Source organism: Hemiscyllium ocellatum, chromosome 26 (assembly GCF_020745735.1).
Source record: "Hemiscyllium ocellatum isolate sHemOce1 chromosome 26, sHemOce1.pat.X.cur, whole genome shotgun sequence".
In the NCBI taxonomy this organism is placed as follows: domain Eukaryota; kingdom Metazoa; phylum Chordata; class Chondrichthyes; order Orectolobiformes; family Hemiscylliidae; genus Hemiscyllium; species Hemiscyllium ocellatum.
In genome coordinates this window covers 31,599,395-31,616,513 of record NC_083426.1, presented here as the reverse complement: position 1 = coordinate 31,616,513, position 17,119 = coordinate 31,599,395, and the positions used below count along the sequence as shown (strand labels likewise).

At 41.7% G+C, this 17,119-nt stretch overlaps 1 protein-coding gene across 1 annotated transcript in view; it reads right to left on the bottom strand.

The window, feature by feature from the left end:
• LOC132828198 (metabotropic glutamate receptor 4-like) overlaps positions 1-17,119 on the bottom strand; it is a 1,188,807-nt gene that overhangs the window by 681,981 nt on the left and 489,707 nt on the right. The window contains exon 5 of the mRNA XM_060845139.1: positions 272-412. Coding sequence (XP_060701122.1) covers positions 272-412 — 141 coding nt within the window. The remainder of the gene's footprint in view (positions 1-271; positions 413-17,119) is intronic.

Genomic DNA, 17,119 nt, shown 5'->3' with positions numbered 1-17,119 from the left:
GATTTATAGTAAAGTTGAAGCAAAGCCTTAAACATAGAGGAGCAGCAATTGTCATTCCAGGTAAGTCATTGGGAATTATTTTCAGATAAATCATACATTTTCTTGACAATAATTCTCTCTCAATACTAAATGCTGAATAATTTACCACTAACTGTCCATTTTATTTAACTGAAACAAACTGTTTATGCAAGGGTGATTGTGGATAACATCTGAAATCAAGAAGAATGAAAAGTTAGCACTTTATAAATAAAGGTTAACGATCACACAATACCTGTACATTTTTTAACATGACTCCCTCGTTTAAATCCGTGTCGACTCAGCTTACACTTGAAATTCGCTTCCCAAAACTCTGCAAACCAAATGTTCCTTCTGTTATTCTCCAGGGTCCGACTCTTGAAGTATCTATCAAATCCTATAACAAATGGCACATTCGTTAATCACTCACATGACTCATAATTATAGACAACTTTCCATCTGTAAAAATGCTGAATGATCTCTGACCGCTGATTTTTCAAATCAGCATCAAATAACAGCCTCTCAGATATTGGGATGTCCTGTGACCGTCAGCCATAATATGGACAATAGTTGAAAAGTGTGGTGTTGGAAAAGCACAGCCGGCCAGGCAGCTGAGGAGCAGGAGAGACCATGTTTCGGTCATAAGCCCTTCATCAGGAATGTGGACTGGGAAGGGGGCTGAGAGATAAATAGGGGGGTGGGATTGGGGATGGGGAAAGGTAGCTGGGAAGGCGATAGGTGGATGCAAATGGGGGAGTCTGTTTGTGGTAGGTTGATGGGGAGGGTGGAGCAGATAGGTGGGAAGGAAAATGGACAGGTAGGACAGGTCAGAAAAAGGTGGTGCCAAGGTGGAAGGTTGGATCTGGGATAAGGTGGGGGGAGGGGAGATTTGGAAACTAGTGAGGTCAATGTTGATGCCATGTGGTCAAAGGGTCTCAAAGTGGAAGATGAGATGTTCTTCCTCCAGTTGTCAGGTGGCTTGGATTTGGAGTTGGAGGGGAGCCAGGACTTGCATGCCCTTGGGGGAGTGGGAGGGAGCTGTTGAAGTGGTCAGTCACAGGGTAGTGAGGTTGTTTGGTGCAGATGCCCCAGAGAGGTTTCTTGAAATGCTCCTCGAGTTGGCATCCTGTCTCCCCTTCAACCACACAGCTTTAACAGTGACTTCACTAGTTTCCAAATCTCCCCTTCCTCCACCTCATCCCAAATCCAACCCTCCAATGTGGCGTTACACTCTTTACTTGTCCTACCTTTCCATTTACCTTCTCACCTATCCACTCCACCCAATGTACAGGAAACCATATCCAGACTTGGACTGACATGCAACAGGTAGCATTTATGCAAAACAAGTGCGAGACAATGATCCTGTCCAACAAATGAGAATCTAAGCTTCATCATTTGATGCTCCATAGTATTACAGATGGCAGCAAAGTGGCACAGTGGTAAACTGCTTCACAGCACCAGGGACCCAGGTTTGATTCCACCCATAGGTGACTGTCTGTGTGAAGTTTGGTTTGTGGACCCAGGTTTGATTCCATCCATGGGCAACTGTCTGTGTGGTGTTTGCACAATGTTCCTATATCTGCATGAGTTTTCATCAGATACTCTGGTTTCTTTCCACAGTTCAAAGATGTGCAAGTTAGATGGATTGGCCATGCTAATTTTTCCCCTGTCATCCAGGATGGTGCAGGCAAGGTGGATTAACCATAGTAAATGTGGGATTAGAGGGATAGGGGTGTGGGTCTGATGGAATGCTCTTTGGAGGGTCGGTGCAGACTTGGTGGGCCATATGGACTCTTTTTGCACTGTTAAGATTCCATGATTAACATTGTTGAATCCCCCACTATTAACATCCTGGAGGTTGCCATTGATGAGAAACAAAACTGGAGTCATAAATAAATACTGTGACTACAAGAGCCGGTCAAAGGCTAGGAAATCTGTGACAAGAAACTCATCTTATGATTCACCAATGTCTGTCATCACCTACAAGGCACACACCAGGAGTGTGATGGGATACTCTCAAGTTCCCTGGACGGATTCAGCTTCAACAATACTCAGTAAGCTCAGCTATCCAGACAAAGCAGATCACCATCACAGCCACAACCTTCAACATTCATTCCCTTCATGACTGATGCAAAGTGGCGACAGTATGTAGCATCTTCAAGATGCACTGCAGCAATGCCCAATGGGCAACACTATCTAAACCAGTCGCACAGCAATACTACCAGCTGCAAGTTCCATTCTAAGCCACACACCATCTCTCTTGCCACTACTTCACTGTTCTTTCATTATTGCTCAATCAAAAACTGGGAACTCCTTTGATAACTGCACTGTGAGTTTATTGATCCTTCTGGACTAGAAGGCAACTCCTTACCACCTTCTCAATGGCAGCAAAATGGCAATTATGGATGGGAAACAAATGTTGAAAAAAATACACTTAGTGGTCTGAACTTGTGTACAATCAGTAAATTCTGGATTCTTTTAACAGCTGAAGTCATATATTGTTTTACCTCATCAACTTTCCGCCATGCTTTAGGAGGTCATTAATTCAGAAATGACATTTGCTGCTTTAAGCACTGAACAACTTCCAGTCTTCTATTCATACGGCCATGTCTGATAATAAATCCATTTCCTGGCGTTTATCAGACTATTTGATCACAAGTGGGTTTAAGGGTGAATTCATTTTGTTCTACTGCAACAAAATGAGGCTGAACCTTATTTTTTTTTCACAAATTACAGACATGTCGAGTTTGGTGGAGTGATTCCCATAACAAGGCCAAACAGGTTTTACCATCACACATTACAACATCCGTTGTATTATTTGGCAATTCAGCCCTTCAATCGCATCAGATTTCTGCCCTATCTTACCATGAGCCATTCCAGGACCAACTCATTGTTCAGCGGATGCCCTCCCTAAGACCTGCATCCCTTGTGGCTACACCTTCCAAAGCCCAGTGTGCCCTACAGGAGCGATACCTTTTGGAACCTGCCTGACACGGTAATGGATGGAGTGAGGAAAGACACCCGAGAAGGGGAGTTGGCACCAGACTTCTCTGAGAAGGACCTGGAGATTGCTGTGGATGGGGTGGTCAAGAGTAGGGAAGACTCCTTCTGAGAGGGCCAGCAGAAGCCAACATGCCACCAGACAATTCCAGCCTGATTGATGAGGGCCAGTACCATCTCCAGGGTACAGAGCACTAGGCTTTGTGCTGCAGGAAGGAAGGCAATGACCTCTTGGGTTAGGTGCAAGCCTTGATCTCTGCTACCTCATTGCACCACTACCTATCTGTGCCACTGCACCCACCCCTTACACAATAGTTACACTTCATTTCTTCACATTTTCCCATCTATCAGTTTTCTTCAACATCTCACAATAATTCAGTTTTCTTAAGCTGGCAATGAAATTTTTCCAAGACACTGCTGTTACATTGATGTTCCAAGTATAAAGTGGCAACGGCTACTTTAGTCTCATCTTTTCAATAGCATCAAATCCTTATCATTTGTAATTAGATACAGTTCATACTCAGTGAAATGTCTATGGAACACTTGAATTAAAGTTAAATATCACACAACACCAGGTTATGGTCCAACAGGTTTAATTGGAAGCACGAGCACACAATTATACTCCACAACCACCTGATGAAGGAGCAGTGCTCTGAAAGCTAGTGCTTCCAATTAAACCTGTTGGACTATAGCCTGGAGTTATGTGATTTTTAACTTTGTATACCCCAGTCCAACATCGGCGTCTCCAAGTCTTGAATTAAAGTGACTTCAATGTTAATATGTTCTGTACATATCTACGCCTCTTTGCTTCAAGCCATATTTCCTTAACCTGACAAACATGTACAACACAAGTTTCTCTGTAGCTTTGAGGCCTGAACAGCGCTGTTCTGACATTCTGACTAGTATAATTTCATGAAACTTAACTTATATGGCCAATAAATAAACTTGCCAGCAGCTCAGTAGTATTAAATAAATATGATTGTGCAATACGCAAGTTTATTTTAATTTGAACAAGGGTCAAGAGTGAAAGACGACTAATTTGAGCTACCACAGTGATAGAAGGGAGTAAGGAGTTTCAAACCTTTGGTGAGGAAAGGGAATTGGCTTGCAAGAATGGAGAGCTTGAGAATATTTTGGGAAGGCATAAAGTCAGCAGTTTTGAGGCTGAGGGATACAATGCCCAACAAGAGATTATTATTTGCAATTGTAGCCAGCATCTGGCCACAGTTGAAAATTGAGTAGTCAGCATTTTAATGAAGATGGGATCAAGTAATGGGCCAATCTCAAGGTAAGCTGCTGCCAATAGAAATAACGTTGATGATTGTCAGATAAATTTGACTTTTCTAAGTAGTAGATGGACAAGGCAAATAAGATCTTGTCAGTGAAGGAAAGAATATTATTTTCCCATTATTATTTCTTCTTTACTGTTACTCAATGTTGGGAACATCTTCTAAGTCAGTATCAGCATTCAACAGTATGAAATCATTAATAAATAATCCATATTGACCTCTATTCAAGAATGTACCTTAACAGGGATGTTAAAAATAAATATTCATTATTAGTGTTTTTTTCCATTCCATTTCATACATCCTCAAGATGTATCTGTTGCTTTTCTTTCACAATATTCTGAAAATACTTTTGTATAATTGGATCTGATATTAACTCTTTGAAAGCAAATGAATCTTGAATGAGTTAAAATTATAGTCAGGTTATATTTACTCACCATGAATTTAAGAGTTTAACCAACTGTGAATCATCATGCTCAACCAATTATAAATAATCTTTCATTTTCCAAACTTTTATGTTATTGTGTTACAAGCCACACTGTACTGAGACTGATATTACTAAAAGTCTAATATTATGAAAGGCTCTGAAGTCATATTTTATTCAAAGGAATAACTCTGTTTTTCTCATCAGATGTTGCTATATCTGCTCAGTATCTTCAGCATTTTCTGCTAGCTTCAGATTTCCAGAATCCACAGTACTTTAATTTACTAAAGGTTAAATCAATCAGTATGTGTATGTGCTTTGTTACACTTTTCAAAATGTTCATGCATGTATAATGCTTTCGTAATTCGCATTCATGGTGGATATGCAGGTAAAGATGCTGTAATGTGGTCAGCAGGTTGGTCATCTGCCTCACATCCAGTACTATTTTGGGTTTTGGGGCAGAGTCGAAAAGATACAACCTCTGCTCCTGAGGGATTCACTGAGACACCTATTATGTCCCTTAATAACTCCACAGCTCCAGAGGAAGGCCCTCTTCAGAATTCTGCCACAGGAAATATGTTCAAACAAATCAACAATATGCTTATCTTCAATGCATCTCCTCCACTTTCCGCACCTCCACCCTCGAACTCCACCCATCCAACCACAACAATGACAGAACCCTCCCCGGGATCCTCACTTTTCATCCCACCAACCTCCGGATATGATGCGTCATCCTCCACAACTTCCACCACCTACAGTCAGAACCCACCACCAGAGATATATTTCCATCCCCACCTCTTTCAGCATGCTGCAGAGACCATTCCCTCTGCAACTCCCTCGCTAGCTCCACTCCACTCACCAACCCACCCTCTACTCTTGGCACCTTCCACTGCCACCACGAGATGTAAAACTTGCACCCACACCTCTCCCCTCACCACCATCCAAAGCCCCAGTGGATCCTTCCACATCGGCAGAGATTTTCCTGCACCTCTAAATACCTCATCTACTGTGTCCGTTGCTCTCAATGTGGTCTCCTTTACATTTGGGAGACAGGATGCTAATTTGCAGAACATTTCAGAGAACATCTCCAGGACACACACACTAAACTATCCCATCACCCTGTGGCAGACCACTTCAACTCCCCTCCCACTCGCCAAGGACATGCAAGTCCTAGGGTTCCTGCACTGCTCAATCCTAGCCATCCAACACCTGGAGGAAGAACACCTCATCTGCCCCCTTGGGGCCCTCCGACCACATGGGATCAATGTCAATTTCACCAGTTTCCTTATCTCTCCTCTCCCCACCTTATCTGAGATCCAACCTTCCAACTCGGCACCAGCCTCTTGAACTATCCTACCTGTTCATCTTCCTTTCCACCTATCTGCTCCACCCTCCACTCTGACCTATCACCCCCAATCTTCATCTATTACATTCCTAGCAACCTTCAAACCAGCCCTAAATCCCTCCCATTTATCTCTCAGCCCCCTTGGGCATCTCCCCCAACTGACATTCCTGATGAAGAGCTTATGCTCGAAACATCAACTGTCCTGTTCCTTGAATGCTTCCAAACCGGCCATGCTTTTCCAGCGCCATGTGTTTTGACTCTGATCTCCAGCATCTGCAGTGCTCACTTTATCCTAATATGCTTATCTATCCAACCCTACCAAGATATATTGAGATAATTTTTGCTGGAACCTTCAGGTTTCAAAGTGCCGTCCACAGATATAGATATTATAGCCTTCACTGGGCAGTCTCGGCCAGAGCCGCGAGTGTGGTGCTGGAAAAGCACAGCAGGACAAGCAGCATCCAAGGAACAGGAGAATTGATGTTTCGGGCAAAAGCCCTTCATCAGGAATGAGACCTGTGAGCTAAGGGACTTCTAGTGTTGCATGCGTGAAACTATTATGGCATTTCATTTAGTCCTTGAACCAACGTGTTTGCCTTTCAGTCAAAGTGGTTGCGTGAAGTCCATTTATACTGTTCCATGAAGAACAGTTCTTCTGGCACAGTTTTAGTACCTGTACCTCTCAGCAAGGAGTGCCCATTATGTTCCAGAGATAGGTCATGACATTGATGAACAAGTTGATTAAAAATATTTATATTGCTTCATGAAATTTGCTTCTAATCGGCTGTCTGCTCCAGGCTATTCAGCAATTGGCACCAACGTTGTATACTAAGACCAGATGATCGACCAGACATTTTTCAGTGGCTCAATATCTATTTAGCTTCTGTAAGTCAAGCTTCACCATTTGTGTGCAATTCTCCTTAAAATATAGTGACTACCGTCTATGTTGATTGACTGGCATCGTGGTCAAGTCTTGTGCAAAAGCGGAGGAAGGAATTGATTTCCAACTTTGAACTCTCTAAGCAGAGAGCTCAGCTGTACCCACAATAATACTGCAGCAAAAGTCAAGGAACAAAGCAGTAGGATAGCAGTCAAAGGAATAGGAAGTATTCAAATTGTTTCCCAGGTTTCAGCACTCAAACTTGATGAAACCCAGAATATATGCTGACATCAGCATGAGTGACACAACTCACATTGTAAACATCAGTGGGTCTATGAAGTTAGCACAATTGTTGGGAACGGTTGTGTTGGATAACCTTTGAAGTTATGAACAGGTCTTGTTCAGCTGTCAACAATCTGATGCCACACTCTTCCACACAGGAAGGCCAATGACTGGTCTTGTAATTATACTTCATGAAGTAACAATAAAATCCAATGGTTATTCTGGGCCGTTATGTACCCAGAGTAGGATCAAAACCTGCATCTTATAGTCTAGGCAGGGCAGGGGGCTGTACAAGTAAATGGGAGAAGAGGAACATGCAAGTCTTACTCCATAGTATTGCCGTGCACATATCTGGGTCTTTGTAGCATATTTAAAAATGCACATTATCCCACAGAGCATAGAAAACCAGGCAGCCAGCATCGGCAAGTCAGTGTGCAGCACTGCCAGTCCCCAGCCTGGATAAATGGGCAGGGTTGGTGTCAGGAAGGACACATGGCCATTTAACTACCCATCAAATCCAACCAAAGTAATTGATCCATAGACTAACGACCGGCATTTTGCAGACCCCAGGTCACAAAGAAATTGCCAAAAGAGGAACCACCACACAGAGTATAGAAAGCTTTAGTATTTCGACAGCTTTTGCTGGAATGTGGAAGTTCAAGTCAACATCTTTCATTCTGTGCGAAGTGCCCTGCATGAACTTTTGTCTAACATTGTTGGTAAATATTTTAGGTAACATTCTGCACTCAGGTAGCATGTCTTCATCGTTTGCAGTGCATTCAATTTTATACCATGTACACAGTTATCGGGTAGTCATTGATTCAATTTGACAAACACTTCTGCGGCTCAAAGAAAGATTTACCCTTTAAGCCACTGGCTCATACCATTAAGGTAGTCAACTGACAGGGATAGTGTGGCTTCACAGTTTATTAAACTGCTAAGATGGTTGTCTTTCACAGAATTCAATAAGAACTGGATAATGCTACATTTCGCTAGAGCATAGATTCCTGTGCCTCCAGCAGCAACTGAACAGTAATGTGTGAGCAAAATAAAACAAAGGTCTGCAGATGCCAAAGATATGAAATGAAAACAGAAATGTCTGGAGAAACTCAGCATTCCTGGCAGCATTTGTGAAGAAAAAGCAGAGTTAATATTTGAAGTCCAGTGACCCATTCTGAAGAAAGCTTACTGGACTCAAAACATCAAGTTTGTTTTCCCTCCAGTGTAATGTGAATATATTTTTAGGTATGGTCAAAATCCTTAGCAAATGGTTTGTTTAATTCTAGTCATGGGTGAAGTTATTAGGTCAAATATTAGCAGCAACAATGTCATGCAGCCCAATGAGCACTCAAAGACAAAATAAGTGGAAATCAGTCCGATAACAGGGAGCAGACAAAATATTTCAACTCCTTTTATACGAAGGTAGTATCGTTCACAACTCAGGTGATTGGCACTCCAGCTCAAGACTCTATTTTGATCACTTCTGATGCTCTTTAAAACAAACAATTCACCTAAAAATCTTTGCCTTATTCCAAGCAATCTATGACATCCTCATTTTGATGGCTGAAGTCCACCAACTCAGCATTATTTCAAATTCAATTGCTAATGTGTATACACATTCTGCAATTTTATTGAAGTTATGAATCATCATGTCCCGTTGACCAATGGACTAGAGTTAAACTGAAATTTCTTAATTTTTTTTATCAGGAGTTTTATATTTGGCAACAGAGATGAGTGCCAACAAGAGGATTGACAGGATACAGAATCAGAGTTTGATTTTAAAGCATTAAAATCTGTTAAAATGTTTAAAAAAACAATGATTATAAGCAATACATAAACGATATATGAGAAACGTCGCTTTCTTTCTCTGACTGGAATTAAAAGCTTTTGAACAATTGTTCCATTTCTTCTCCATCTTAGGATCTTCTTTTCCTCACAAACAGTGGAGCTTGACCAATCCAATTTCAAAACTCCATCTTTTATTGCACATTACATAAAACATGGCCACACACCTTTTAGCTCATCTCCTAACCCCACTCAAAACTCACTCACATTCACTCAGTACTCACACTCACAACCTTACCCATGCTCACAACTGCATAGTTGGCATTTGCTCACATCAACTTACTGTGGGCTCATTCACATTGTCAAATCATTTGTATACTCATTCATCTATCACACATACACACAACACTTTCATTCAGGACTAACACGCAATCAGCATTTGCCTGTACTCTCACACTGAATGCCTATATGGTTCTCACTCTCACCCATTCACTGAGAACACCTTTGCACTCACTGAGCATCACAGTTACTCAATCAGGGGTCATAATTATGGATTCTATGCTTACTTGCAGTCATTTGGCATTTGTTTGCATGAATGTGTTTGTCTCCCATTCAAATCCACTTTCTCAACACTTTGTCACTCACTTATGGACTCACAGCTCACAGTCACTGACTCATGTACAAGCACACTTGATGCACACACTCACAAACTCACTCAGTGCTCAAAATTTGATATAATTTGGCGATGCTGGTGTTGGACTGGGGTGTACAAAATTTAAAAATCACTCATCACCAGGTTATAGTCCAACAGGTTTAACTGGAAGCACTAGCTTTTGAAATGCTGTCCTTCATCAGGTGGTTGTATGCTGTTACAGCGCAAAAGGTCAAGCCCCTCCATGAATTAAACCAAACACTCAGAAAAGCTTGCCTCATCTGGTAAACTGTTACAATGTTAAGCACAGAGAACTCCCAAATTCCACTATTAAAGAAAAAAAACAATTTATTTTCTTAGTCTAATAGTAAACATTAAACAAAAACTAGTCACAAATCTAAGTGCCCCATAATTACTTACTAATTCCAATTCTCAAAAAATATGCTATTCCAATAAGACACTTTTTAAAATTACATTAACTTAATCTCCAAGTAAAGGAGTCTCTGTCTTCTTCTGTGTCTTCACTCTTCCAGCTGAAGATCTCCCTGGTTTGTCTTCTTTCCTTCTACTGTGAGTGCCTTTTTACATGAAAAGGTACCTCTGATAGAGAACAGGATGTTAGATTTTCAGTTACTCTCTGGCAGTTTCTCTCTCACCAATAGACAATAGGTGCTGGAGTAGGCTTTTTGAGCCAGTACCAACATTCATTATGATCATGGCTGATCATCCACAATCAGTATCCTGTTCCTGCCTTATCCCCATAACCCTTGATTTCCACTATCTTCAGGAGCTCTATACATCTCTTCCTTGAAAGGATCCAGAGACTTGGCCTCCACTGCCTTCTGGGGTGGATCATTTCATATATCCACCACTCATTGGGTGAAGAAGTTTCTCAACTCTGTTCTCAATGGCTTACCCCTTATTTTTAAACTGTGTCCCCTGGTTCTGGACTTGCCCATTAGCAGAAACATGCTTCCTGCCTCCAGAATGTCCAATCCTTCAATAATCTTATACATCTCAATCACATCCCCTCTCAGCCTTCTAAACTCAAGTGTATACAAGCCCTGTCATTTCAATCTTTCAACATATGATAGTCCCACTGCATACCAGGCTTATGTATACCCCTATGACACATTAAATTCTTATAATTTGATTGGTTTCCATGTATCAAAACAATAAATTCAAACTCAGTTGGGTTTTCATATCTTGGCATAATTTAAATTGATTGGTCAAATTAGAATTGTTGTCAAAACAACTACCACAACTCAGGTATCCATTTAACTGCCAGTTGTAACAGCGTGACCTTTAGTTGGGGGCTGTGGCTGTACTTTTACTTCAGGAAGGCACTTTCTATCTTAAAGTAACTATGCATGCTTTCGACTTTACCCCAGTGCTCACACTTGGCATTCTGTTGTGCTCAGCCACCAACACTCTCTTGCCCCATGTAGCCAGGGCTAACACTGCTACATCCACTAAGAGCTTGTTTGCACTCACTCACACACTTACTCAGCACTCGTTTCTTCTTTCTGGATTAGTGGTGCTGGAAGAGCACAGCAGTTCAGGTCTTCTTACCCACTCATTCATTACTCAATTACTCTTACTGAATACTCTCTGTTTCTCTTTCCCCTCTTCTTTTTATGCTTATCTGGGAATGTCTCCTCACACTCCAAAAATTCAAATGGTAAGGTTATAAAGACAACATTCCCATTTTAGGGTCCACAGACTTCATTTCCTTGGCCACAATGCATGTTTTAAATTAAACCTCCTTCAGTGATTTGGCAACTTGCTAATCCATTTCGATTTTCCTTCAACTTCTATTTGTCCTTCCTTTCAAATCATGTACTTTTTGCAGATGACACTAAGATTGGTGGAATAGCAGTTAGTGAAGGGGACTACCAGAGAATACAGCAGAATACAGGTAGATTGGAGAGTAGGGCAGAGGAATGGCAGATGGAGCTCAATTTGGACAAATGTGAGGTGATGCATTTTGGAAGATCCAAGTCAAGAGCGAACTATACAGTAAATGGAAAGGTCTTGGGGAAAACTGAGGCACCAAGAGATCTGGGTGTTCAGGTCTATTACACCCTGAAGTTTGCAACACAGGTCTATAGAGGTCAAGGGTGGAATTGAGGAACCACAAAGGCAAAAAAAACATAATTGGAGTTGTGTACAGACCTCCTAACAGTGGTCAGGACCAGGGACGCAACATGTACCGGGAAATAGAAAAGGCATGTCAGAAAGACAAGGTCACAGTGATCATGGGAGACGTCAATATGCAGGTGGACTGGGTAAATAATGTTGCCAGTGGATCCAAAGAAAGGGAATTCATGGAATTCCTTCAGGGTGGCTTTTTGGAGCCCACAAGAGGGCAGGCTATTCTGGACCTAGTGCTATGTAATAAACCAGACTTTATAAAAGATCTTAAAGTAAGGGAACCCTTAGGAAGCAGCAATCATAATATGATAGAGTTCAGTCTACAGTTTGAAAGAGAGAAGGCAAAATCAGATGTAATGATGTTACAGTTAAATAAAGGTAATTATGAGGGCATGAGAGGGGAACTGACAAAAATAGACTAGAAGCAGAGCCTAGCGGGGAAGACAGTAGAGCAAAAATGGCAGGAGTTTGTGGGTATAATTGAGGACACTGTACAGAGGTTCATCCCCAAGAAAAGAAAGATTATCCGGGGAGGGATTAGATAGCCATGGCTGACAAAGGAAGTCAGGAAATGTATTAAAGAAAAAGAGAGATCCTATAAAGTGACCAAGACCAGTGGGAAATCAGAAGATTGGGAAGGCTACAAAAACAAACAGAGGATAACAAAAAGAGTAATAAGAAAGGAGAGGATCAAATATGAAGGTAGGCTAGCCAGTAATATTAGAAATGATAGTAATAGTTTCTTTCAATACATAAGAAACAAACGACAGGCAAAAGTAGACATTGGGCCACTTCAAACTGATGCTGGAAGCCTAATGAGGCGAGATAAGGAAATAGCAGGAGAACTTACCAAGTACTTTGCGTCAGTTTTCACACTGGAAGACATGAGTCATATCCCAACAATTAAAGGGAGTCAGGGGGCTGAGTTGAGTATGGTTGCCATTACAAAAGAGAAAGTGCTAGAAAAGCTAAAAGGTCTTAAAATTGATAAGTCTCCTGGCCCAGATGGGATACATCCTAGTGTTCTGAGAGACGTGGCTGAGGAAATAGCGGAGGCATTAATTGACATCTTTCAAGAGTCACTGGAGTCAGGGAAAGTCTCGGATGATTGGAAGATCGCTGTTGTAACCCTCTTGTTCAAGAAAGGATCAAGACAAAAGATGGAAAATTATAGGCCAATTAGCCTAACCTCAGTTGTTGGTAAAATTCTAGAATCCATCATTAAGGATGAAGTTTCTAAATTCTTGGAAGAGCAGAGTCTGATTAGAACAAGTCAACATGGATTTAGTAAGGGGAGGTCATGCCTGACAAACCTGTTGGAATTCTTTGAAGAGGTGACAAGTAGGTTAGACCAGGGAAACCCAATGGATGTGGTCGATCTAGACTTCCAAAAGGCCTTTGATAAGGTGCCACACGGGAGGCTGCTGAGCAAGGTGAGGGCCCATGGTGTTTGAGGTGAGCTACTGGGATGGATTGAGGATTGGCTGTCTGACAGAAAGCAGAGAGTTGGGATAAAAGGTTCTTTCTCGGAATGGCAGCCGGTGATAAGCAGTGTCCCGCAGGGATCAGTGTTGGGGCCACAGCTGTTCACATTATATATTAATGATCTGGATGAAGGGGCTGGGGGCATTCTAGCGAAGTTTGACGATGATACGAAGTTAGGTGGACAGGCAGGTAGTACTGAGGAAGTAGGGAGGCTACAGAAGGATCTAGACAGTTTGGGAGAGTAGTCCAGGAAATGGCTGATGGAATTCAACGTGAGCAAATGCAAGGTCTTGCACTTTGGCAAAAAGAATAAAAGCATAGACTACTTTCTAAATGGTGAGAAAATTTGTAAAGCCAAAGTACAAAGGGATCTGGGAGTGCTAGTTAAGGATTCTCTAAAGGTAAACATGCAGGTTGAGTCTGTGATTAAGAAAACAAATGCAATGTTGTCACTTATCTCAAGAGGGTTGGAATAGAAAAGCACCATTGTGCTACTAAGACTTTATAAAGCTCTGGTTAGGCCCCATTTGGAGTACAGTGTCCAGTTTTGGTCCCCACACCTCAGGAAGGACATACTGGCACTGGAACGTGTCCACAGAGATTCACATGGATGATCCCTGGAATGGTTGGTCTAACATACGAGGAATGGCTGAGAATCCTGAGATTGTATTCATTGGAGTTTAGAAGATTGAGGGGAGACTTAATAGAAACTTACAAGATAATACATGGCTTGGAAAGGGTGGACGCTAGGAATTTTTTTCCGTTAGGCGAGGAGACTAGGACCCGTGGACACAGCCTTAAAATTAGAGGGGGTCAATTCAGAACAGAAATGCAGAGACATTTCTTCAGCCAGAGAGTGGTGGGCCTGTGGAATTCATTGCCGCAGAGTGCAGTGGAGGCCGGGACACTAAATGTCTTCAAGGCAGAGATTGATAGATTCTTGATGTCATGAGGAATTAAGGGTTACGGGGAGAATGCGGGTAAGTGAAGTTGAAATGCCCATCAGCCATGATTGAATGGCGGAGTGGACTCGATGGGCCAAATGGCCTTATTTCCACTCCTATGTCTTATGGTCTTAAGGCGGCATATGGATGCTTTCCTTCATCAGACAGGGTATTGAGTACATGAGTTGGCAGGTCATGTTACAGTTGTATAGGACTTTAATTCAGTCGCATTTGGAACATTGCATACAGTTCTGGTCGCCACATTACCAAAAGGATGTGGATGTTTTGGAAAGGGTGCAAAGGACGTTCACCAGGATGTTGCCTGGTGGGACGGCACTAGCTATGAAGAGAGGTTGAGTAGATTAGGATTATTTTCATTAGAAAGATGGAGGTTGAGGGTGGACTTAATTGAGGTCTTTAAAATCATGAGAGGCATAAACAGGGTAGATAGCAAGAAGCTTTTTCCCCAGAGTTGGGGACTCAGTTACTAGGGGTCACGAGTTCAAGGTGAGAAGGGAAACATTTAAGGGAAATATGGGTGGGAAGGTCTTTACGCAGAGGGTGGTGGGTCCCTGGAATGCTTGCCAGTGGAGGTGATAGAGGCGGGCACAATAGCGTCATTTAAGATGTATCTGTCTAGATACATGAATGGGCAGGAAGCAGAGGGATACACATCCTTGGAAAATAGGTGACAGGTTTGGATAGAGGATCTAGATCGGTGCAGGCTTGGAGGACCGAAGGGCCTGTTTCTGTGCTGTAACGTTCTTTGTTCTTTATGTACCTGACTTTATTTGAGATTGAGAATCCTAATGAAGGTATTTTATGCTGTGCTTAGAAATGAAACAAATTAACTGGAGGGAAGAAATTCAACAAAAAGTACAGACAACTGTCCATCCTTAATTGTTTATTTCAATGATCTGCTACAGCTGGAAAAGAAAAGAAAACCTTCAGTACAGCTCAGCTCAGGGGACAGTCATTCTGTGGTTGAAATGGAAAGCTAATCGATTTTATCACACATTAACCTGGCATTGTTAACAGTTCAATTTCGTGAAAGAATAAAAGTCACTTTGAACTTTAAATTGGAAAGTGAGCACAATATGACTCAAGGCTTATTACACAGTTTGGTGTCAGCAGCAGAAAACTAACAGACTATCTCCATGAACATTGTGACAAACTTCTAGAGAAATTAATAACTGTCTTCATGTAGCATTCAGCACTGTAGTTGTGGGCTGATTGTGTCATGTTAGAACTGCAGTTAGCAATGGAGAGAAAAATGCATGAAGCATACAAACATCTCCAACCTTGAATGGAAAAGAAGATGAACCTTTAAAACGTCCTTCTCTGATTGGAGCAGAGATAATCATAGCTCTGTATCACTGCTATGTGAAAGATACTAATTTGTTAGTTTGTTCAGGGAATGTAGACTTTGCAGAGTTGACCTAATGTCACTGAAGGGACAGGGATATATTTCCAAGCCAGCTGGCGAGTAGTTTGGAGAGGTACTTGTCGGTCTTGAACTCTCTATGAATCTGCTACCCTTGTCTTTCTAGATGGTAGCAGTTGTGACCTCACGAGGTGCTGTCTGAAGTGAAGTTATACAGTGCATCTTAAGTATCAGGCCATAATTGGAGTATAGTGCACAATTTTTTGAGATTAGATTAGATTCCCTACAGTATGGAAATAGGCGCTTCAGCCCAACAAGTCCACACCGACCCTCCGAAGTGTAACCAACCCAGACCTATCCTCCTTCCCTATATTTACCCCTAACTAATGCACCTAATTCTATAGGCAATTTAACATGGTCAATTCACCTGACTGCACAACTTTGGACGCCAAATTGCAGAAAGGGTGTACTGGCCTGGATTGTAGTCAAAGAAGGTTCACGAGCATGGTCCCAGGAATGAAAAGCTTAACATATGATGAAAGTTTGATGACTCTGGGTCTATACTCGATGGCATTTAGAAGGATGAAGGGGGATCTATTTGAAACTTAAAAGAATACTGAATGGCCTGGACAGAGTAGATTTGGGAAGATGTTTCCATTGTTAGGAGAGATTAGGAGCTGAGGACACAGCCTTAGAGTAAAGGGAAGACCTTTTGGAATGGAGATAAGGAGAAACTTCTTTAGCCAGAGAGTGATAAATCTATGGAATTCATTGTTACAGAAGGCTATAGAGTTAGATCATTGAGTATATTTAAGACGGAGATAGGCTCTTGAGTATCAAAGGTTACGGGGAGAATGGGGTTGAGAAATGATTAAATGGTGGAACAGACTTGATGGGCTGAATGGCCTATTTTATGCTCTTATATCTTATGGTCTTAGATATGGTACATATTGCTGCTACTGAGCATGAATGTTAGAAAGTGTGTTTGTGGCTGTAGTGCTCATCAAGTGGGATGCTTTGTTCTTGATGGTGTCAAGCTTCTTCAGTGTTGTTGAATCCGAACTTATCCAGACAAGTGGAATGTGTTCCATCACAAACCTGATTTATATCTTTTAGGTGGTAAACAGAATTTGGAGATTCAAATGGTGTCTCCCTGCAGGATTCCTAGCCTTAATTTTGCAACGTATTTATATGGCTAATCTAGGTCAGTATGGTAATCTCCTAGGATGTTAACAGTGAGGGATTCAGTGAGAGTAACACTACTGAATAAGAAGGGACGAGAGTTAGATTTTCTCTTGTTGGAGATTATCATTGAAGACGATCCTGCAGCATTGCACACTCATACAAATTTATACAAACGCGAAGGAAGAGAATAAAGACTGCAAAGCTACATTGCACAACATGGCAATTTAATGCAAAGGTTTGTGGAGGATAAGGAGAAAGGATTATTCAAAAATGAAATTTTCAAATGGCTACTAGTTAA